At 47.1% G+C, this 24,254-nt stretch overlaps 1 protein-coding gene across 5 annotated transcripts in view; it reads left to right on the top strand.

Moving 5' to 3' along the window:
* Positions 1-20,346, top strand: part of CCDC149 (coiled-coil domain containing 149) — a 106,394-nt gene extending 86,048 nt beyond the window's left edge. For 4 of the 5 annotated variants that reach the window (XM_021100560.1, XM_021100557.1, XM_021100558.1 and 1 more), the window contains 4 exons: positions 3,582-3,658; positions 5,061-5,093; positions 9,965-10,081; positions 17,381-20,346. In XM_021100560.1, the coding sequence (XP_020956219.1) occupies positions 3,582-3,658; positions 5,061-5,093; positions 9,965-10,081; positions 17,381-17,814 (661 nt within the window). In that variant the 3' untranslated portion in view covers positions 17,815-20,346. The remainder of the gene's footprint in view (positions 1-3,581; positions 3,659-5,060; positions 5,094-9,964; positions 10,082-17,380) is intronic. The other variant, XM_021100561.1, reaches the window with a different exon arrangement.

Below are 24,254 nucleotides of genomic sequence, written 5' to 3'. Positions count from 1 at the left end.
TTCCTAGTCGGATTCGTTTCCCCTGTGCCACGATGGGAACTCCATGCCTCCTCGTTATTATTTCACCCCTTTGGTGGCCCTGCATCCCCAGGGCCTTGTCTGGGGCCATCTTCATCACTGCCATGCACGACACCCTCCTAACTGGTCCTTCTGCGTCTATACATACTCCTTCCAGTTCATTCTCAGCCCACAGCAAAAACAATCTTCCTAAACCTCCTTATGCTGTTTTTCTGCTTAAAACCCTTCAGTATCTCCCTGTGGCCAAGGAATAAAAGCCTCAACTTGTGCTTGCTTCGGCAGCACATATACTAAAATTGGAACGATGCAGAGAAGATCAGCACGGCCCCTGCGCAAGGATGACACGCAATTTCGTGAAGTGTTCCATATTTTTACTGTACTACTGGAATTACGGACTGTTTGTAAAGGGGCAACCTGTGTAACCTGTGTGCCATGGTGTGGATTGCCAAAGTATGCCAGCAGATATATTAAAAACCACTAATCATGGAACTCTAAAAAAAAAAAAAAAAAAAGAAAAGCCTCAACTTTCTCAATACGGCAGCAAGAGCATTCATAGTCTGGGCTCCTAAGCCACCTGGATTCATCTTTTGTTTCATCTTCATGTCTCCACAGTCCGGCTGAAGGACTTGTGTATTTTCAGGCCCAGGTTTTGATTCTAGACCCTCCACTTACCAGCTGTGCCACCCAGGGCTGGTCAAGTGGCCTCTCTGAATCTCAGTGCCCTTACCTGCAAAATAAATATAATAAGAGCTACCTCATAGATTGTCGCAAGATCTTCTGCCGTCTCCATCTTTGGATTCTACCAGTGAAAAAGACTCAGGCCACCTCCCTCTCTCCCTGGGCTCATCACACCGTATTCAGTGGATCCCCTGCCATATCTGCTCAATGTGAAGCCAGTCAGGAAGGCCCTCTGTCGTTTGAAGCATCTTAGGTTGTATTCGGCAAGTCCAGCTGCGGCTGCCTCCCTATTTCAGTTATGAACACGTTTTAAAAAGAACTTGCTTTGGGCGCATGAGAATGCTGGTTTTCTAGTGCCATTTTGGGGTTAAGAGCATTCACTTTGGAGGCAAACTGAGGTATAGATTAAACATCCAGACACATTACCAGCTGAGTTCCGCATTTGGTTTAGGTGAAGTTAACTAACTTCCACGCCTCTGTTTTCAAAAGGGAGCAGTAGAGTGTGGCGGGTGAGAAAAGACACAGCTGTGAGATGCACTGTGTGTCCTTGGACAAGCAGCTGAACCTCTCTGAGGATCTGTTAGGATCCTCATGTATAAAAGAAGGATAAAAATACATCTATGCTGCAGAGCCTTTTCAGGTCAGATAAGAAAAGGCACCTTCCCTAGGTGTTTGGCAGGGGCCCTGACTCAGCCCAGGGACTCAGGAAAGATGAGTTGCTATTTGTGTTAACTGTTGTGGAGTCGTTAGTGTTATTGATGGCATTTTTACTACTGTTACTACGACCGCAACTTCCACCAGTCCATTTTACTACCTCTGGCCCTGCATCCGATGCTACGTCAGGCTAAAGCGCAAAGCCATCAGCCTTGACAAACAGGCAGAGTCCCTGGCAGTAGATGGTTGGGGACACCAGCAAATTCAGCTCAGCCCTCTTCTGGAAGACATGCCTGCATTATCCAGGAACATCAGAACAAATACAAGCAAATGTCTCTTCACCACGCCTTTGAACGTTGCCCTGACGGCATCCTTCGGTGTACGCAGAAGAGTTAAGCCTTATCTTTTGTTTCCAAGAGGCCGCCCCGCACAGATGATCTGATCTCGTTAAGAAGCAGGCGTCAACTTGAACACGGCTGTGATTGCATCTCAAACCCATCAGCTGCTGAAAAGGGAACTCGGATCAGAAGGTCTGAGCAAAATATTGAAAGCGAGATTACGAAGAATGGTGTTTATTGAAGGGTCAGAGACATGAAAGCAGAATAGACCCAACAAATGGAGTGAAAATTGAAAGTAATTGATAAAGACTATGCAGAATTTAAGACTCAAGAAAAGAAGCAAAGAAAACAGCACTAAGTACCTAGATGAACAAAACCACACATGGGAACGTCAAAGAGGGTTTTTTTCTGTGAACTCAAAGGGAATATTAATTAAGATGCTGCAAGTCAATTCAGGTAAAATAAGGCTGAATTCAAAGCCATATATATGTGCAGCTATATACATATTCATGTTTCAGTATGTATGTGGGTGTGTAAGCTGTCTCTGGAATATAAGGGAGGTAGAAGAACAATTCTGGGGCTCTGGTTTCTCCTGCTGAAAGGATTTGAAACGTTGCTATAAAGGTGATTTCCGCATCCTTTTAGCAAGTGCCAAGAAAATCCCCCCAAGGTAAAGAGTGGCTTTTCCATTTCCAGGCCAACAAAAAGTGATTGCAGTATTCAACGAGGATCAAATCATTTCCCCACTCTATTTAATTTTGTGTAGCGTGAAGGAGGGGAAATATGCACCCCCCTTTATGTCTTTCTGGGCCTGTAGACCAAGTTTGGCTTCCAAGCACACAGTGGAATCTTTGCAAATACACGTTCCAGATCTTATACATCAAATGCACATTCCAGATCTTACACATCATGATGAGTCAGAATGGTCACCTTGGAAGGCAACCTCATTATTCTGGTGGTTGTGTCATTACTGATTTTGAAATGCCAACTTTTAAATTCTCTCCAGAGATCATCACAGGCCACGGGGGGAAAAAAAGAAAGAAGAAAGGAAAGCATTTATTTAATCAAGTATATTTATTGAGCACCTACCATCTACCAGGCATTATGCTAGAAATCAAGGAGACAGACATCGTAAGACATAGGTTAGGTCTAACAAGGCTGATCTTATTATTTGATTGACTTGAAGTAACATTACCAAGCATGTTCTTCCATCTTATTTGTTAGATTGGGTTCTTCTAAAACAGCTCCACTTTCGAAGAATCAAGATGCGATACCACTAGGAGTGTTTAAAGTTAACACAATGAGCAATGAGCGGTTCCCAGATGGAAATGATGTAAGATGTTTGGACAATGTTGGGAGCATCGTTTGGCTTTCCAGTTACCTTTGCGGGAGAAAATTCACTGGAATGGCAACATTTTCATATGTTAAAATCATTTTTAATCATTCCCTCTATAGTCTTACATGTACTTTTTTTCTTTCTTTCTTTCTTTTTTTTTTTTTTTTTGTCTTTTTTAAGGCTGCACCCACAGCATATGGAGGTTCCCAGGCTAGGGGTCCAGTCGGAGCTGTAGCCTCCAGCCTACACCAGAGCCACTGCAACGCCAGATCCTTAACCCCACTGAGCAAGGCCAGGGATCAAACCCGTGTCCTTTTGAATACTAGTCAGAATTGTTTCTGCTGAGCCATGATGGGAACTCCTAGGTGTACTTTCAATAGAGTATTGTGTGGGTAGCAAACGCAGACAAATGCATGCATGTATCTTTTGCAGGTATCTTAAATCTCAAAACATTTTCTATGAGTGCTAGGGTGGACTTCCCAGGTAGCCTGCTCAGAGCCCTGAGAGCTGATGAAATAAATATTCATTGTCTCCTGCCATTTTCTCCCCTTTTCCAGAATCCTAGGAAATCGAGTGGCTGAACTGGAGAAAAAATTAAGAACCCTGGAAGTTTCTGGTTTATGGAGTCTTCCAGGTAAGCAGAACTTCATGAAGATTGTTTTCTTTTTTTAAAAAAAGGATGCTCTCCCATAACTTGCTGAGCAGGTTTTTACCTTTTTAATGTTCTATTATTTGAAGATCATTGCTGAGGACTCCACAGTGTTTTAAAGACCATCTTTTTGGAGGAAATCAGAAAAAAATCATAAATATGCGAACTCTCATCTGTGGAACTATGAAGCTTTGCTAACCTAAATTCCGAAATTGTCATTGTATATGTCTGTATTTATTTTATTTTTAGCTTTTGTGAATCTGGTAAATTGCTTCCTTTTTTTTACCCATAGGTGTCTTATAGAGATTTGTTCAATTTAATCATCACCTCTAAAAATGAATGTTAGGACTTATAAAAATTTATTCTATGTAATCATCGGTTCTAAAAATGAAGGTACGAACTGACAAAGACTTGTTCAATTTAATCATCCGTCCTAAAAATGAATATAAGCTCCAACAATTGTTCTAACCCAAGTGCACTTTCAACCTCCTTCTCGCTTCCCCCATCCCGTTTGATACTTAAATCGAAATTTTCCTTTGGGGATTTTTCTTTTCTCCTGCAGTTGCTCAGAGTGTAGAAGAAACGGATGTTTCATTTAATTAGCTATATTTATCCCCGTTTGTCTTTGTAAAATACCCCCTTCGTGAGACCCCGGTCAGCTATTTGCCTTTCTCTTTACATTCTCCAGAAACTTGTATTTATCATTTTCTACCACCTCCTCTTTCCCTGGAAGCAACTTTGTACATATATTTTTAGTTACTTAACCTTTCTGCACAAACCCTTCTCTACCCTTGAATCATATCAGTTGCTTCCTTGTAACTATGAGAAATGAAAATTGCCACAGGGACATGGACAAAACCACATGTTTTCTTAATGTCGATCCGAAGAGCCTCCTTAGGTTGCCTGGAAGTGTGTTTTATATATTGGAATTTTTAGCAGAGATTCCTTGAACTTGATGTCAAAAGACCTAACAGACTTAATTAGTGGCAAGTGCCATCCTGGGGATTTGAATGATCCATTTTGCACAAGAACCTTTGGATGCAGTTAAAACCTTATCTTCTTTGAAGGCCTTTCTTTTATTGCATTGAATTCCAACACAGTCAGGCAAATTTATCGTTTATTTGTGCAGTCAGATTGCTATTTCTGTGCATGGACTGGAGCTTGTTTTTTTTTTTTTTTTTTTCCTCTCTCTCTCTCTCCAAATGACTGAGTGAGATTTCACAATGTTTTATTTCTACAACTTATGTAAAAAGATGGAAGTTGAATAAATGGAAGAATGCTGAGAATTTTCTAGCTCTGCTGTTGTTTGGTCTCGGTTAGAATCGCAACTATACAATAACAATTGTTTCTTTCCTTTTTTTTTTTTTTTTTTTCTTGCTTCCTGAAGGCCTGAGCTACAATGTTTCCGTGGGATTTGGGAGTATGTTCTCTTTGAAATATCTGTGTTTGTGGCTAATAGCAGTGCATCCACATCATCCTTGCATGTAAATAAATAGAAATGCATTCTCGGTAGCCTTGCACTCTTCTGATCAGAATAGTCAATTGAAAGAGAGAATTCAATTAGCACAAAGCACATATCAAATGGTAAAATTAGCTTTGAGGGTGGCGGCTGAATGGATTTTATGCCATAGCTGGGTTTGTTCTAAACTCTGGCCTCCCCATTGGTACAAAGTGGGAGGACAGAAAAAAAGAGTGGCAAGTCCCACCTCTGACAAAGTCTACGTCATGGCAGTAGCACTGCCCTCGTGCAGTGAAGAAGGATGGTGCCCTGGAGCGTCACCTTATGATCATTTTCAAACCATGGTGAGAGTGGGGGGGGAGGGGCTGCTTTCAGGGCAAATCCGACCAGTCCCTTCTGTCTGCTCATGACCCTGTGGTCTCCATTTGACCGACTGAATAGCAAAGGGAGAAGAGCTCTGTTCTTTTTTTTTCTTCTCCTCCTCTTTTTGCTTCCGCTCCTCCTCTCCTGCCTCCTTTGCTTCTTCCACTTTTTTCTTTCATTCTTCCCCCTCCTCTTTCCCAAGTAAGAGCCAAAGCATGCCATTTCAGCCAGCTGGAGGGGCTGAATCTCAGTGGTTTCAGAGGATTGCTAGCTCTCTTTTTATTTATGTATTTATTTATTTATTTATTGTCTTTTTGCCTTCTGAGGGCCGCTCCCGCGGCATATGGAGGTTCCCAGGCTAGGGGTCTCATCGGAGCTGTAGCCACTGGCCTACACCAGAGCCACAGCAACTCGGGATCCGAGCTGTGTCTGCGACCTACACCACAGCTCACGGCAACACTGGATCGTTAACCCACTGAGCAAGGGCAGGGATCGAACCCGCAACCTCATGGTTCCTAGTCGGATTCGTTACCCACTGAGCCATGACGGGAACTCCTGCTAGCTCTCTCATTTGCTAGCACCTCGAAAGGATCAGTGGCCCATAATATGCTGATACCTTTTTGAGCATCAACTTTGTGAATTCAGTTCTATATCAGGCATTCTAGACATGCCTCTTGCCCCCTCCAGGAATCGACAGCCCCACTAGGGAAGTAAGGTGAATAATGCATCAGACAGGGAGAGGAAAGCACAAAACGGTACCCAACTAAGTATCAGCTGAATAATAAAGATGTCAGTGTGTGAAGGAATAACGTGATGAGTCGCTGAATGCTAGCCCTGGAAGGACAGTTGAGAACAAAAAGTTCAAGGATGGAGAATCCTTGATGTATTTACACAACTCCAACCATGTGCCAGTGGCAGACCTTACTAATCAATCACATCCTTCTTCCCTGCTGATCCCACATGTGGCCTTCCAAATCGTCTTGGCTTTCCAGGAAGCCACCTCCTGGTCAGAGGTGACATGTGAGAGAAAGCATTTTCCCCCTTCCTCAGCTAGTCTGATCCCCTTACTTTAGATAAGGAAACAGAAACTCGGGAAACTAGACGATATGTAAGGCCACAGAGACGGGTATGAGAACTCAGGTGTTCAGATCTCCATTCCAGGATGAAGTACAATTCAGAGAGGGGAGATGATGGGGTGGCGTGGATTGATCAGTGGGGAACTGGTTCTCAAAAGCAAGTTGATTGGAGACAAAGAGTTCAGAAGCTGGACCGATCTCTTCGAGACTCCAAAGGACCATGGTGGAGCAGCCCACCGCTCATTACTAAGAGGCAGAATTACTGTTGGGCTTGGAGCATGCTATGATTTTTCCCTTCTCCCTCCCTCTCACTCTCTCAGCCAACAATATGTAGCTCTTGATGGTGTTTGATAGAGCTGGGGCAAATGTGTGATCTTGCTGGGAAGTAGACCAGTCTAACAGATGTCACAGCCGGCATGGAAAAATCATCTGGATAGCAAAGTGGACTCCAAGCTGTTTAACGGGTCCCTGAGAGGTGGGAAAGGCACAGGGCTATTTTGAGGAAGCCAGAGGGTGGGCCGGTTGGGCACGCCCCTCAGGTAGGAAGGACCCTCCACCCTCCCCAGCCCCCTGCCTGGCAGCCTCCCCCTCCCAGCCCTTTGCTGGCATCTGCAGGTGAGAATGGTGCTGGGGAGGTGGGGGGGTGCCTGAGGGGAGGTTTCCTGGATGTGCTCGTGCTCTGAAAAGAAACTCTGAAAGCCAGGGGGGGAAAAAAAAAACTGGCAAGAGCCAAGCTTGGCTCTTGGAGCTTTTCATTTTAATTCTCTGTTCTCCACGCTCAGCATCAGCCTGAGAAAGAAAATGTGCACTTTGAAAGTAGCTGGTACATCTTGGAGAAGGCGAGGGGGATGTTGTGGTTAGAGGGAATCAGGAAGGTTTCCAGAAACTCACACAGCCCTTGAACAGAAGGGCCTGTGTCACCTGCGCCGGTTGTGGTTTGCATGGAGTTTGGGGATCGCCCTCACCCTGTTCTCCAATCCCCTCAAACCAAAATGGAACCAGAGACAGCCGACCATCAGATTAGAGCTCGATTTAGGCAATGCAGATAGAATCTGAATTTAGTGAGAACAGAACTGAGAGTCTTCTAAGGGAAGTCTTTGAATTCTTCACATATCTTGCAAAAACCAAATCTTGGCATTTTACTCTCAGAAAAGGAAATGATCTCTGCAGGTGGATTTCGGGAGGTATTTATCTCCTCCCTGCCCCCACAGGGATGAGTGGTAGCTTCTGTTGCTGTTGTCTGCATGCCTATTGCTCAGATTGCTGGAGAAGTGTAACGTGCTGGTACCAGCTTTTTTGAGGACCTGTTGCAAAGTGGATGATGCCCTGTGCTTGGAGAGGCCATGGAGGTATTCGGCCCTAGAAAAATCCTCACAATGGGAGAGGCTGAGACTCTCCTCCCAGCTGCCTTCGTCACTCGGCTGCAGCCAGCTCCCTACTCTGCCCCATGATTCTGATTCTTGGGCACTAGAGTAAAAGGGACTTAGAAGGCTGGTTGGGATGCTGAGGGTAGAGCCTGTCTCTTCCTGAGTCCCCTTAAGGATAGAGAGCTTCCAGCCTACCTCCTGCAGAAAGATGGATCAGGAATTGCATTCCTGTCCCTGACTTGAGGACAGTGACTGTTGCCCTGATGGAGAGAAACAAAAGAAGTCCACTCGAGGCATCTGCTGTGGCTTCATGACAACGCTTAGTTCCTCGAGGTGTTTCTAGATTGTATCTTTACAGCCCAAGGGGAGCACAAGGGTGGGCTTCATTCTGAGAGCCTCTTAACACTATTCCAAGCTAGAGCTCCATGGTTTTCTTGGGAAAACCTCTCCAGATTTTAGCCCTGAAGGTTTCTAGGATTTTTCCCACATGAGACAATAGCTGGGCTAGTGAAGAACTTCAGAGTCAGCTTCTGTCAAAGTTTTCTTCTCCTGGGATGACCCTCAGATAGCAGAAACCAGAGAGCCATGGCTGCTAATAAACCCTGCCTGAGGTGGCTGTGAGCACCTAGGCCCATAAAAACATCAGGATTCCCAAGAAGGTGCCAGCCATTCACTCCCATAACCAGCTGTTTATGAAGCACCTGCTATGCTCCAGACTCGCCACTACAGTCTTGGAAGCGAAGTTAAGGAGACGCAGCATGGCTATTGAGACGGGGCAGGGTTACAGACCAGTTGAGGGCTTAGAGGGACAGTCGAGGGTCTGCCTGGTTCTCCAAGGGAGGGAACATGGTTCCCCAAATACTATTCTGTGCTCTACCGAACCAGAATCTAAGGAGAATCATGGAACTTTAGAGCCTCTGATCTGAGCCCCAGAGACACTCAGTGACGTGGCTTCAGATAGGGTCTCACCCTAAGTCAGACCGCTGAGGCTGGAGCATGGGTGGCGCCATGGTCCCTGAGGTTTTCTCTGTTGGTGTGATAGTTCCTGCCAGAAAATCCCCGGGGGCTCACAAGCAGGAGTTTGGGATCAAATCCTGCCCGGGGTGGGAGGGTTTCTCCTGACGGGTGGGGCAGCATCACTTTATGTGCACACATTTTGTGTTGCGTCTGTGCTTGTCATGCTCACGTGTCAAAGCCACACCTCCCTGCCTCTCCCTCCATAATTGCCATGGCCTCTAAAAATAGAGTTCCTTTTTCCTTCCTTTTTGCCTCAAACATTTCTGTCCACTTAGGGAGTTCATATGCGTGGACAGAAGGGCTTGGCTGGCATGGGCGCCTATATCCTAAGCAGGGTTTAGCTGCGATCATTTGGGGAACCTGATACCGCCTGCCTTATGACAGAGCTATCACTCAATCTAAATGACAAATCAAATGCAGTCAGACCTGGTGTGTACGGCAGTTCAGTCCGCACTGCAAAGTAAGTTTCAGTGAAATGTGTTGAGTGCGGACAAAAGGCCTCAGTGCTTTCCACGAATCCGTTCATTTTGTCACCACCACCCCATGAGGTGGATGCCATTGTTCTTCCTCATTTTATAGATGAGGCTTCTGAGGCTCAGAGAGGTTCAGTGACTTGCCCCAGGCCACCCAGCGAGCAAGTGAGGGGGTCCAGGACACAAGCACTACAGTGTGGCTCCAGAGCGTGTACACAGTCCACTTTACTGCTATTATTATTTGCTGTTGTTATTACGGCTATCGTCTGACCCAGATCAAAGCCACTCAGTTGTCGGCAGACATAGCAGGCTGCCACTTAACGGTGGCATCTGTGGGCAGCCGTGTCCTGAGCAGACTCTGGGACTCAGAGAGAACTGGCCCTGGCCCTCACTGCCCTGTCCGCACACTGCACAGCAGGCATGCTGGCCCTTTCCCTTCCCCACACTCCCCAGTAGCCCGGCCCTTGTATGGGGGTGAGCGTGAGCCGACGCCACTGGTGACATAATATGCCGGTCTTCCCCCTTTTCCTTGACAGGGGGCAAGGACACCATCCTGTTTGGCGACCCTGCTCTGCCCACTATGCAGAGGTCGAGATCCCCGCTGCTGAAGTTGATTGAGCAGCCTGCTGGGAACAAAGCGAGTCCCAAGGACGGTAAGTGGACCCTGATTTCCTGGGCTTTGCCTGGCCTATGCCTGGCATGGGGGCTCGGTGGGCGTCAGTGCTCGCCCCTCCCTCAGCTTCTGGGTTATTCGTCATGTTTCCTCTTGTTGCGTTCGTGAATCTGTCTTGTTTGGAGCTTCCGAGAGAATAACACGGGTCCCACCACCACTGGGCGTAGTGGCATAGAGGTTAAGACCGAGGGCTCAGGAGTTCCCGTTGTGGCTCAGCGGTGACAAGCCCGACTAGGATCCATGAGGATGAGGGTTCAATCCCTGGCCTTGCTCAATGGGTTAAGGATCCAGCGATGCCCTGAGCTGTGGTGTAGGTTGCAGACGCGGCTCGGATCTGGCGTTGCTGTGGCTGTGGTGGGCAGCTGCACCTCTGATTCAGCCTCTAGTCTAGGAACTTCCATATGCTGCGAGTGCAGCAATAAAAACCAAAAAAAAAAAAAGGTGAGGCTCAGGATTTGAGCAACCTGGGTTCACATTCCAGCGCCACATCATATTGGCTGTGAGAACTTGAACTAGTAACTTCAGCCTGTTTCCTTTGCCGTGAGATGGTGAGATGAAACTGCCCACCTCAGGGGAATCTCCACACATCACTTGGCATGTCTGAGAATCACTTGAATGGAGAAAAAAAGCTTCTTTACCAGGCACACCTTCTGGAGGCGCTGTGTTTTGAAGGGGAGCGAAGGCTCATTTCAGACGCCAGAGGAAGAAACAGGGCTGAGAACCAGATCTCTTCAAGTAGCGGTCGTATTTCCCCGATTAAACTGCCCTTCACATGTTTCTGAGTTTTGCTTATCTTCTTCCTCCACCCCCAGTGTGGTTGTCAGCTTCCACGAAGGCCCCCAGTGAGTGCCCCCCCCTCCCCAGTATTGGTGCCCTGGTGTCATCTTCTCCCACATTGTATCAGGGCGGGTCTATGTGCCTGATCAGTTGCAGCAGGGGTGATAGTGTGGGACCTCCGGGGCCAGGTTGTAAAAGACAAGTGGAGTCTGCCTTGCTCGCTCTGCCTTGGATCATGCACCCTGGAGGAAGCTGGCTGACTGGTCTCAAGGATACTTGAGCAGTCCTACCTGCTTTTAACTTGGTCTGGAACTGAGGCCTCCAACCATCAGCCCCGTGAGGGCACCATCTAAGCAGGTTCTCCAGCCCCAGTCAAGCCTTCAGATGACAACAGCCCTGGTTAACGTTTGTTTTTTTTTTTTTTTTTTTGTCTTTTTGCCATTTCTTGGGCCGCTCCTGCGGCATATGGAGGTTCCCAGGCTAGGGGTCCAATCGGAGCTGTAGCCACCGGCCTACACCAGAGCCACAGCAACTAGGGATCTGAGCTGCATCTGCGACCTACACCACAGCTCACAGCAACGCCGGATCCTTAACCCACTGAGCAAGGCCAGGGATCGAACCCGCAACTTCATGGTTCCTAGGCGGATTTGTTAACTACTGCGCCACGACGGGAACTCCCTGGTTAACGTTTTGATGACAACCATGTCACAGACCATTAGTAAGAACCACCCAGATAAACGTCTTCCAGGCTGCTGAGTCTTAAGCTGCTAAGTTTTGAGGTTATGCGTTACGCAGCATAGAGAGCTAATACACCCAGCATGTGGGTGTCAAGATTCTTTCCTGATTTCTATGTTTCCTCTCCATCTTTTCTTGCTCAGTCATGCCTTCAGCCATCACCTCTATGAAAGTATTCTTGAAATATGTTTCCCTACAGGGTCCTATTTGCAGAATTACAGTCCTCTATTTCCCAAAGTGCAAACTTTCTCACCTACATGTCCTATGGACTTCTCAAGTATGACATCACTATTCTTGCTGCTTCCTCTTCTTTGTGTGGCTCAGCTAGCTAGCCACTCTCAGTATCATCCTCAACCACGTCCACTTTCCTCCCCCATCCGTGTCTGATCTGCTGCCACTGTGTCTTCAGAATTTCTGGCATCTCCATTCCTACCACCTCTTTACCTCCTTGGTGGGGCTTCCATGCTGGTCTTCCTGCCTCCCAGAATCTCCTTACTTCCCTCCCTTCTTCATCCTGCTGCTGTAAGATACAGCTTCCGGAGCCTTGCTTTCCATCATGTGTGTTCTCTGCTCAAAAATCTCACAGTGGCTCCCAGCTGTCTATTGTTAGCTGTTATGGGGCAAACCACCTCAAAACTTAGAACTTAAAGCAACAACTGTGTATTATTTCTCATGAGTCTTTGGATCACATGGACAGTGCTGCTCAACTGAGCCGAGTTCAGCAAGGCTCAGTCCTGCTTCGGTGCGGTTGTGTTTTGGAAGCCCATCCGGATCACTCATTTGTTCATGGAATGGTAAGAAGAGAAGCCCAGACAAGCCGTGGATTTCAACAGAGAGGTTCCCCAAGCACATGTGGGGAGAATCCTGGGGAAAGCCTCTGCCTTGGGTACTTTTCCTACTGTTCAGAAGTCAAAGCCAGGGCTTTCCAGCCAGCAGCATGTGGCTGTTTGCAAGGCTGGCCCGTCACCCACCATGGCCCACTGTGCAGTCCAGGACCTGTCTTGGCTAGTGGTCGGCCTGTATGCATCCAGTGTCCCCATGGAGCTCCAAAGCCCTCTGTCTGCTGGGGGCTTGCTGAGCCCCCAGGTGAGCCCTGGTCTGTTAACCTGAAGTGGAGTTGCGCCTGGCTTGATTACCACACGGGTGGCGTAAGGAATGGCCTGATTCACAATGATAGCTTCCAGAGTTCCATCGTTAGCTCTCATTGTTCCAACCCCGGCCCTCGCCAGCACGGGTAGCAACAAGGAAGCATTTATGTAGCTGCTGTCAGTGTCTGCGATGCCCTCATCACTGCTCATCTCTGATTAATTCCAACTGAAAGCAGCTCACACTCAGAGGACAAAGCCCATCAGAGACCAGTTAACAAAAGAAGACGAATGTGCCCTTTGGGCCAATGGTGGGGGGGTGGGCAGCACAATTTTAGGAAACTAGCAATCTTTTCTACAACGAGCTACTGTTTTTCATCTTCTACCGAAAATATTTTTTCTTTCCACACTATTTGTGTCCCAATGCATTTGTTTCAGTCGATCGTCTCATCATTATTGATATGTGTATTGTTAGTAATCAGTATTAATGATACTAATTCTGTATGTTAAAGCAGCACAGAATAATTACTGTTGGGGGAAATAATATTTTCCTATTCTGAGCTAACTCGGAAATCTTTCTTTTATGGAAGTGGCCATGGTATGTGTCTGTTCTCAAAGGAAAACTAAAACTCCCTTAGCTTAGGAGTCAGTGTCCCAAAGTCACAGACTTGAAGGTTTTGCTCCCACAAGTAGCCAGAGGGCCTAGTGATGAGTTCCACAGCTGTAGTATTGTCAGTAACGTTTCTTTGTCTTCTGATCATGACTTGGGTATACTTTTATTTTTATTTTACTTTATTTTATTTACTTATTTATTTACTTATTTATCTATTTATTTTTAGGGCCACACATACAGCATATGGATATTCCCGGGCTAGGGGCGGATTAGGGTTGCAGCTGCCAGCCTACACCACAGCCACAACACCACCAGATCCAAGCCACATCTTCGACCTATACTGCAGCTCATGGCTGGATCCTTAACCCACTGAGCAAGACCAGGGATCGAACCTTCATCCTCATGGATACTAGGTAGGTTTTTAACCCATTGATCCGCAATGGGAACTCCAAGTGTACTTTTCAGTGTCTTTAGATAAACAAAAGGGAGAAGAGGACCGGTAAGTCCTGCTTTCAACCCATAAGCCAATCTCAGAGCCTGGCCCCTATAGCTTTATGGTTCTGAGACTCTGAAAATCTCAGCTTTTTCTAGGAAAAGAAAAACCCAATAGAACCACACCTGCGCATGACAGCCTTGTCCCTCCCCATATTGCGGCTGTGTCTTGACCTGTCATGATGACAGCAGTGCTGCCCCCCATCTCCTCATCTTCAAAAAGTTGAAAAGGTCTTCCTGGTAATCTCAGAGGTTCGCCATTTCAAAAAGATGCCCACATTTGGACACGAGTGGAATGTCACTCGAAGAAATGGCACAAGGCAAAGGACTGGTGACCAGAAGGCCCGAGTGTAATTAGACCACCCTGCCTTAGACGTAAATTAAGGGAGAGAAGATTAACCTGACCCACAGTAAAAACACTGCAAATGGTTTAGGGGTTAGGTTGTTACCAATAAGGTTAATTAATTTTTCAGGGGCACCGGAATCTACTATTAAGTGTCTTGGAAGGAGTAATTTCATAAGAGTAATTTCAAGAAGGAGTTTATTCATCTCACGTTGGTGAAAAATTTAGCCACAGGAAGGACCATAATTTACTCCTTTTGAATAAAGCTTCTTGCACGGTGCTGGAAACGTGCTCGTTTTGACTCTGCATTTGCCTTGTGTCCTGTACAACCACGAAAACGTTTTTCATTTGTTAGTGTGAAAACTATGTGATTGCTTCCCTGAGCTACCTCAGATGTAGCTAAAGGTTTGTGGGAGTTAGAAATCTCTGTTTTCCTGAAAGTGCCATTTTAAGAGTTTTTAGGTTAGCAACCTGACTACAAGCCGGAACAAATAAATCCGAGGACTGCTTTCATTTCTTAATGGATGGTATTTAGCTAGATGTATTCACATATTCATTTATTCATGCATTCATGTATATGTCTGTAGATTCAAACATTTAATAAGCTATTTTTTTGTCTTTTTTTTTTTTTTTTTTTTTGCCATTTCTTGGGCCGCTCCTGCGGCACATGGAGGCTCCCAGGCTAGGGGTCCAATCAGAGCTGTAGCCGCCGGCCTACGCCAGAGCCACAGCAACACGGGATCAGAGCCACGTCTGAAACCTACACCACAGCTCTCGGCAACACCAGTCCCTTAACCCCCTGAGCAAATCCAGGAATTGAACCCGCAACCTCATGGTTCCTAGTCAGATTCGTCAACCACTGAGCCACGATGGGAACTCCTTAATAAGCTATTTATTGAGCTCCCACTGTGGAACACTGGCAAAGTTAAAAAATTAATCGGATGGGAGTTCCCACTGTGGCTCACTGGGTTAAGAACCCAACATAGTATCCATGAGGATACAGTTCAGTCTGGCCTTGCTCAGTGGGTTAAGGATCTGGCATGGCTGCAAACTGCAGCGTAGGTTGCAGATGTGGCTCAGATCTGGTGTTGCTGTGGCTGTGGCGTAGGCTAGCAGCTGCAGCTCCAATTCACCCCCTAGCCTGGGAACTTCCATGTGCTGCAGGTGCGGTTCTATAAAGAAAAAAAATTAATAAGATTTTATACTTCAACAGGTCTCTATAAGCTAATTAGATGTAATAATTTAAGGGTAAAAACGTTAAAAACACACAGTTCCCCTGGAGGTCCAGACACAAGTACATGGGGGTTAGGACAGTGGGGAGATTATTTCTGGGTGGATTTAATCAAATAGGCTTCACGGAGGAGGTGGAGGTGGAGCTCACTCTTGAGGCTGGTCATCTGCTCTCGTCAAGAAGTTTCACTGTAAACACAAGTAATAATCTCAATCAGGTACAATCCTCATTGAGATCAGTGAGGTCTCGGGAGAGTAAGACGTCGTTGTCTGTGACTCTCTACAGGCTTGAGACCGTATCAAAGATGTGGTTGAATTTCCATCCCTGGGGAATTTCTATGATCCTCAAAAGGGCTAAAGAGAAAGAAAATGGCTTTTTTTTTTTTTTAATGTGAGAAGCAAATCTACATCAGAAGCACTAGAGGTCTGGGGTATGGGGACAGCAGTCAAGGTCTGCCTGGCTGAGCGTCCTCAGCGACCAGCCTGTCGGTTGTCACACCCACCACGCTGTCTCTAATCATCTCCCCTTCCCCCTGGCTCTCCACCCCCTCTCCATCTGAGCTATTTCATTTCAGCCTTGTGGTCCATCGGCCCTCACTCATATTTCACATCTTCTAGAGTTTCTCAGTTTTTGCCAGGGTTCAGCCATGTTTTAAGTGTCTTAAAACTTTTAGACACTTGATTAGGTAAATAAGTGCTCAAAACCACATACGGTTATTTAATTCAGAATGGGTCAACTTCCTTGAAACCTTCTAGATCCTTAGCTCCCCCAAGTCCCAGCTTTCAGCCTCAAAGTGCACCTGCATGTCTCTGATACAGGCCTGATGGTGGTGGGTTCTGCTCTGGGGCACCCAAGAAGTGTTCCCTGGCCCCCTCACCCCTACCCAGGCTGAAATCAGCCCAGCAGTTCCATCACGGCTTCACCTGAAGGCTAAGACAATCTTAATTTAACTTCTGGAAACCTCAGGGTTGGTGCTGAATGCAGGCACCCATCCCGTTGCTAAGAGTCCAGTGGCCACATGCTTCTTCCCGGCACGCATTGCTGCTGCTGCTTGTCGGGTCCGCAAGGGAGATCAGAGAGTCCCGCCCCTCACTTGGTATCTGAAAAAAACAACGAAAAAAGGAGGCTGGACAGGTCCTCCTGATCACAGAGCAAGCCGAAAGGAAAACGGGGACTAGATGCTGGCCCATCCCCCTCCAGTTGCAGCTGGAAAATTTCTCTTATGCAGGTTTAGGGAGAACAATTTAGTCAGGAGGGGTGGGGAGCTTGAAGCTGCTCTTACATGTAAGATGTTATTAAGGAGTTCCCATCGTGGTGCAGCGAAAACGAATCCGACTGGGAACCGCGAGGTTGCAGGTTCAGTCCCTGGCCTCACTCAGTGGGTTAAGGATCCGGTGTTGCCATGAGCTGTGGTGTGGGTCACAGAGGTGGCTTGGATCCTGTGTTGCTGTGGCTGTGGCTGTGGCATAGGCCGGCAGCTGTAGCTCCAATTAGACCCCTAGCCTGGGAACCTCCATGTGCCTCGGGTACAGCCCTAAAAAAATAAGAAAGACCCAAAAAAATGTTATTGAAATTGAGGGAGCACCAGCAGAAGAGTGAGGTGCTGACCCTAACTGCGCCTTCTGCTTCCCACACTGAAAGCAGCCAGAACCTCTTTTCATGATGACGGAGCCCCAGGTCTCCCCTGAGCTACACAACCTACAAAACCTTTGTCTTTAGTTTAAATATTTAATGGGCACAAGAAGCCACCACCAGAGAGTGAGGCAGGTGATAGCCAGGCACCTGGAAAGGGTGGGTTACAGACTGCACGCATGCTCCCTTCCCCTCCATCAGGGGCACAGTCATCACCAGAGTGGCTGCCTTCTTTTTTGTGGGTCCTGTGTGGCCTTCAGCAGCATTTTCTATCTCAGAGGCCCTGCAACAGTGGGCAGGAGGTTGGAAGGAGAGGGGATGTGAGGGCTGACGTCAGCCAGAGATTTGATGCTGCCCCTGGTCTGTTTCAGGGGAGGCTCAGAAGCACGAACGAGATGAAAGTTGTGCCGCCGCCGCCGAGGCGCTGACAGCTCAGGAGGATGCCGGGAGGCCCACTGTCAGCTCCCCAGCAAATCCGAGTCACGGGAACCAACGCAGGCACGTTCACCCCTCGTTACCCCAGCTCCTTCCTGAGGAAGAAGTAAACAGGCTTGGAGGGGAAATCGTGAAACTGACAGAGGAGCAGGCGGCCACTGAACCAGAAGGAGTCCGACAAGAGAGTGCCGTAGAGGGTCCAAGGGACGAGAGGGGGCCAAGCCCACCGGGCTCAGCCGCCAAAGGGCCGTGTGCCAAACTTTGCCAGGACTCGGCTGAGTCCAGCCTGCCCTCGGCCGAAGCTTCTGCCCTGGAAGACGGCAGGGAGATGCCAGAGGGTGGAGGTATGAGGAGCACCACGAAAACATGAACGGGGAAGCGATGGGCCTGGTGACACATCGAAGGCACCAGGGACGGTAAAGAATTCAGGATCAGAACAGCTCACCGAAGTCACTTCCTCCCCAAACACCTCCAGGCCTGTGCATGAGAGAGGACACAGCTCCCGTTGCAAACGTTGAACATTCTGATGATGCCAGCACAGTTTGATTTATTAAATGCGGGTCCTCAAGCTTCTCCATGTCATCTCTTTCCGCAGAAGATGCACCGCTGTGAACACGGCCAGGCACGGAATCACGTCTGCCATATGGCTGGTTTTCAGCATCCGTCTTTCTGTCAGCGTTTGTTTTATTAGAGATAAGCTGTTTTCCTATTAGCGTTTAAAGTTGTCGATCAAAATTATGGGAAGAGCTTGAAACGGATGGGGTTTTTAATCAGGTCGCCGTCTTGGTAATGTTGAGGCGGCTGTAGCGTGAGGTGTAATTGAGCATAATGGGTCCAGAGAGCCCACCACTCCATTCCATCACGTCAGGGCCCGGGAGGCCCTCCCAGCATGGGTGTTTTTGGCATCCTGCCTGCAGCACTGTCTGCCGTGGCACCAACTGGCAGGTGGAGAGGGGCTTAGGTGGGCTCAGAAGGTTAGGCTTTCGGTTTGAAATCCACAGCCCCTGTTGAGACCTGTTTGCTGACTGCTAAAGCTGCGTGTTCCAGCCTGTGATTCTAGAGGATTCTTCGACCTGGGGTGATGGTGGGGGTGCTGTAGATAAGCAGGGAAGAAGGGGAATCTAATGGCGTTTTGATTTTTTGTTTCTGAAATAGGCTGAGAGGCAGAGCCATTCGACACAGGCTGTGTACAGGGTTTTCTGGCCATGTGGGGTAGGGGCAAAATGCAGCTGCTTCAGGCCCATCCAGTTTGCCCAACTACCTGCAGCCTTACCCGTCCCCACTCCAACATATTGCTGAGGCTGCCCCCTCTGTGCCACCAGGTACTGGGGTTCTAAAGATAAGACAGAGCTTGTGGCCCCAAAGTGGAAAGAGAGACAAAAACAAAGTCTCTTCCTTACAGGCTCGGAAGAGGACTATGGAACCAAGTCGAAGCTCCAAGAGCAGGAAAGTAGAGCGTGGTCACCCCCACTGCTTCTCTCTTTGGGGATATAATTAGCATTTCTAGGCGTTCCTGTTGTGGCGCAGCAGAAACGAATCTGACTAGGAACCATGAGGTTAAGGGTTCGATCCCTGGCCTCGCTCAGTGGGTTAAGGATCTGGTGTTGCTGTGTGCTGTGGTGTGGGTCACAGACACACCTCGGATCCCACGTTGCTGTGACTGTAGCGTAGGCCGGTGGCTACAGCTCCAATTAGACCCCTAGCCTGGTAACTTACCTCCATATGCCATGGGTATGGCCCTAAATGGACAAAAGACCGAAAAAAAAAAAAATTAGCGTTTCTTGGTGGCATCTGGCACTGCAGGCTCTGAAGGCGCCTCAAACGACAAACCTTTCTGTGCGCTGAAAAGAGTTCATTTCCCAAGAAGACCTAATACCACGTCCCAAACCTCAACGATGCCCCGACAACTAGAATCACTCCTTCCTCTGGGAAAAGAGAAACTCCCAAGGAGAAAGAGGTAGAAAATGTATAAATCATCCTAAAAATAGGATGTTTGGGCCAGGCTTGTGATTCCCAGGTGTGAACCCCGCACACCGGTGGCCAGACCCCAGACCCTTCCCTGCTACCATTTCATCTCCCGGCATCGCTCCGCCAGTGGGGGTAGGCTCCATCATACCTCGAGCCGTCTCAGGCTGAAGGAGGGCTGAGGCACAGGCCAGATGGTCCCGCCCTTTGCCAGATGCACCTGGGGGGAGCTCCAGCTGTGAGAGGAGGAATCCCTCTCACCAGAGGCCACCCCGAGAGCGGGATGCAGGCACGTCCGAGGCAGCACATGTTGGCTCCAGACCCTGGTGCTCCATTCATCCTTCTGTGTTCCAGGCTCTCCCCTCTCCCCAGGTCCACCCCCTTACCTTCCCCTCCAGGAGGTCACTTCTGCTGCTGCAAAGCTTGCCCAGGCCAGCAGCCATGGAAATCATTTTCCTGCTGCACCAGGCTTAAATGCCCTGCAGATGTTCAGTACGAGTGCCTAGGACATAAGAGCCACCGAAAGAAAACACAGCCAGATTTCATAAGATAACAATAAAAAGAAAAATCTTTCCCCGCAAAAGCCTTGATCTGGACACACGGTTGGTCGGGTACACACCTTTAGAGGCTGTGGATCATCTGGAAAGCAAGGCTTAGACTCAACTCCAACACATTTCACTGTGGGCAAGAAACCTGCCATGAGTCCCAGAGTGTGGGGTTCCGGGCAGGGGGTCATAGGGAGAGAGAGCCTAAACTGTGTGTCCAATCAGCATGGGGGTGCTTGTGTTATTAGATGGAATTGGAGCCATGAGTTGACCCTGTCATATCTGTAACCTTGACAATGCCCTGTACAAAATGTGACACTGTCCCACCTCTGCTGTGTGAACCCAACATGGTTTTTCTGTTCCTCAGACATTAAAAAGAGTCTCCAAAATTACCTATGGTTGTCTTTAGTCTTTTTAAGAGTCACTGTGAAAGTGTGCTGCATTCTGTAACCCTGCTCCACCAGCTAACCCTGCATCAGTCAAGGTACTCTGAGCTACATTTATACTTTAAGGAACTTTGACAATAGGGAAATGAATTCTATTGCATAACAAGAACTTCAGAAGTAAGGCATTCCAGAGCTGGTTCATTCAAGAAAGTTAAAAAAATCTGGGTTTCTGCCTTCCTGCTCTGCCTGCCTGGGTGTCATCTATACCCTCATGCTAACAAGAGGGCTGCAATAGCTCCAGCCATCACCTGTTTTCACATATGTGTCCAAAGTCAGAAAGCAGTTTCTCCTTGTGTGTGTATATGTGTGTTAACACAGTTCTTGTCACATTTCATTGGTCAAAATGGTCACATGCCTGTGTTTAAACCACGCCTTAGGAAGGAAGATGGAATTACTCTGATGGGTTTACATTCATCAAGATTACCCTCTGGGAGTTCCCTTTGTGGCTCAGTAGTTAAAAAACCCGACTAGGATCCATGAGGACTCGGTTTGAACCCAGGCCTGTCTCAGTGGGTTAAGGATCTGGCGGTGCCTTGAGCTGTGGTATAGATTGAAGACATGGCTGCAGTGGCTGTGGTCTAGGCCGACAGCTGCAGCTTCAATTTGACCCCTAACCTGGGAACCTCCATATGCTGCAGGTGCAGCCCTTAAAAAAAAAGATTACCCTCTAAATTGGGGAGGATTCCTGTTCCTGAACATGCAGACTCTGAGATGAACCCTAAAACAAAATCAGGTCTTGGGAAGTATAGGAAGGTTGGGAATAGATTTGAGTCGGCCACTAACAGCATTGTTTCTGAACGCCACATGTCTATACTTGTTTTATTATTTTTTTTTCTTTAAAAAGGCAAAATATTACGTACGGATGAGTGTGGAGTTGGGGGGCAGGGTGTTGTTATTTATTTGTTAAGAAAAAAATGCCGTCTCATCTCTCCTTTTCCCTGGCCTCTTTATCATCTGTCCTATTTTGTAGCTGGAACGTTCCCACCTCTGTTTACCTCTTCGAGTGTGTCTGTCCTTCCATTATTTTTCCAGCTCAGTTGCCAGCAGAATGCTGAACAGTCTGGATAAATGAAACAGAGCTGACAGGTCTCTTAATGAAAGCTTGTTTGCACACCCTGCATTTCTTGTGATCACTCTGTACCTGAGAGCTGTTAGGTGTGGATTTTTACATATGAGTGTTTGTCGTTCTTTTAATTAAGGCCTCTGGAAATGGATTGGTTTTTGAAAACCAGGCATTTCTCATCCCTAACTCCTCTCTCCATGCCTCCTCTTCCCACCTTCCTCTCCCCCCGCCCCCCTTTTTTCTTCTCCTGAAACAGCTGTTCCCGAAGCCTTTCCAGCTGGGATCTCCCCCAGTGGCATTCAGCTCAACCCTTACTGGAAGCCCTGCCCAGCGGGCCGTCTTTTTTTTTTTTTTTTTTTTTTTGGCTTTGTAAGGGCAGGAAGCTGCGGGCCTACACCACAGCCAAAGCAATGCCAGATCCGAGCCGCATCTGCGACCTACACCAGAGCTCACGGCAATGCCAGATCCTCAACCCACTGAGTGAGGCCAGGGATCAAACCCACCTCCACATAGATACCAGTCAGATTCATTTCCGATGAGCCACAATGGCAGTCTTAAGCAAGCTAAATTCATTATCCCATCATTGTTCCTTTCTGTGTCCTCTCTTCCCAACACACACCGCTATCATGATGTGATGTTCTAAAAAAGAGTTATCATATCAATCATTCACATGTTAGAGTGAATTTTTGGATGTTACTGCTACTGGAACAGTCATACCCCAGTTCATACGGTCGCTCGCGGAAAAACAAAACAAAACATGACATTGTTCCAAATGGAGGTCCACATTCTCTTTAAAGAACTTCAGGAGTTCCCGCTGTGGTGCAATGCGTTAAGAATGCCCCTACAGGAGCTCCCATCGTGGCTCAGTGGTTAGCAAATCTGACTGGCGTCCATGGGGTTGCAGGTTCGATCCCTGGCCTTGCTCAGAGGGTTGAGGATCTGGCGTTGCCATGGGCTGTGCTGTGGGTCAAAGGCGAGGTTCAGATCTGGCGTTGCCGTGGCTGTGGCGAAGGCCGGCGGCTGCAGCTCTAATTGGACCCCTAGCCTGGGAACCTCCATATGCCATGGGTGCAGCCCTAGACAAAGGCCAAAAGAAAAAAGAAAAAAGAAAAAAAGAATCCCACTACAATGACCTACAGCCTCGGAATAGGTCACAGCTGTGGCTTGGATGCAATGTTCCAGCCCAGGAACTTCCATAAACTGCAGGTGCAGCCATAAAATAAAATAATAATAAAGAATAAAAAAGACCAGCCCCTTGCTTCTTTGGGGCTGTCTTTTCTGTCTCTTTCAAATTACTGCATGGCTTTGCCCCTCTGGGATTTCTGCCCCTGCAGAACCCGGGGCCCTCTCCTGGCTGGATTTTTCCTGTAGCCCTGTGGCTTGGTCCTTTATTTCTCTTTGGAAAAAGTTCTCTATTTGAGCGCCTTCCCCCTCTGCCCTCTGCTTTCATTCTGGAAGCCTCCATTTGGAAGCGTCTTCCTCCTCCACGGTTCGGTTAGGATGTCAAAAAGCCTAAAGAGGCCCCTCAACTCACCACTGTAATATATTCCTTGTTTTCCAGATGTCTCTCTGAGCAGAGAAAAATCTGAAAATCAGAGATATGCAATTGAGACCTCGGCAGTGAATCTAATTAGAAATGAGAAGCAGGAAAAATAAGAAGGGACCCGTCTCTCGATATTACGGTTGCTCACAAAAAACGAAACAAGTTGATACAGCATGAAGGCAATTTAAAATGATAGATAGAGATGTGCCGCCTCACGTTTCCTCTCACCTCTTTACTAAATTGGGAGTTTGGGGGGGATGCTTCCGAAAAGTTTGCATAATACTGACAAGGATGACTCTCTGGAATCTCTATGAGCCCAGGAATATATTTGGGGATCTGAGTGAAGGCCAGTGATAGCCTATTAAATTTAAAACAATTGACTTATTTAAAAAAAAAAAAAAAAAAGCAAGCCAACTGCTGTTTTGTAGTTTGATTGCTGGAAAGACGTCGCTTTTATTCAGTCATAGACCCTCTTTATTGGATTCTAAGATCATCGTGTATTATGATTATATCTTTTTTGTTACCTGAAATTAAAATGTAATTTTCCTGATAGAGGTGATTAATTATCTTGATTATTCACATCATTCCCCTCTCCACCCTCACAGAAGACCACGCATAGCAGCCTAGGTTCGGGCAGCTTATCACTTGCAATCTATCACCTAAAATTATTAGATCATAGGCTGGTCATGAAAAATATGGAGAATGTAAAGATTTTATGCATTCAGTCAAAAACTCCAGATCTAAAATCGGTTGGTTTATTTCCTGCCGTCTTTCAAGTTGACCAAAACTCTCACTGATTTGCTCTATTTTCTTACGTTTTCGGTATTTCTGTATATATATATATATATATATATATATATATATATATATATGCAGTGAAAAGCTCCACTTGGAAAAAAAATTCACTGCAATTCTGAGAAAAAGCTTATCCTAAACATCCAAAGATAGCATTTCTAATTATTGTCGACATTGTGTTTAAACTGTGCAAACTCGAGCATTATTCTCACTTTACCAGCTGTGTCTAGGTAGAGTCATTACATCAAACGCTTCTAATTTTACAAAAAGAAATCAAAACAAGTGTGTGTTTAAGTCTCAGTGACAAATGCAAACCCTGTGAGTCAAACAGGCAAACTGATTAGCAAGCTGGCTGGGAAGTCAAAACAGCAAATATAAGGAGATTAACAAAATAGATCTGTAAGAGGAGAGGAGTAAAAATAGCCTCCAGGGGCCAAGTGGGGTCCCGTGGGC

The sequence above is a fragment of the Sus scrofa genome, chromosome 8 (assembly GCF_000003025.6).
Source record: "Sus scrofa isolate TJ Tabasco breed Duroc chromosome 8, Sscrofa11.1, whole genome shotgun sequence".
NCBI classification, from domain to species: domain Eukaryota; kingdom Metazoa; phylum Chordata; class Mammalia; order Artiodactyla; family Suidae; genus Sus; species Sus scrofa.
This window is presented reverse-complemented; position numbering and strand designations above follow the sequence as displayed.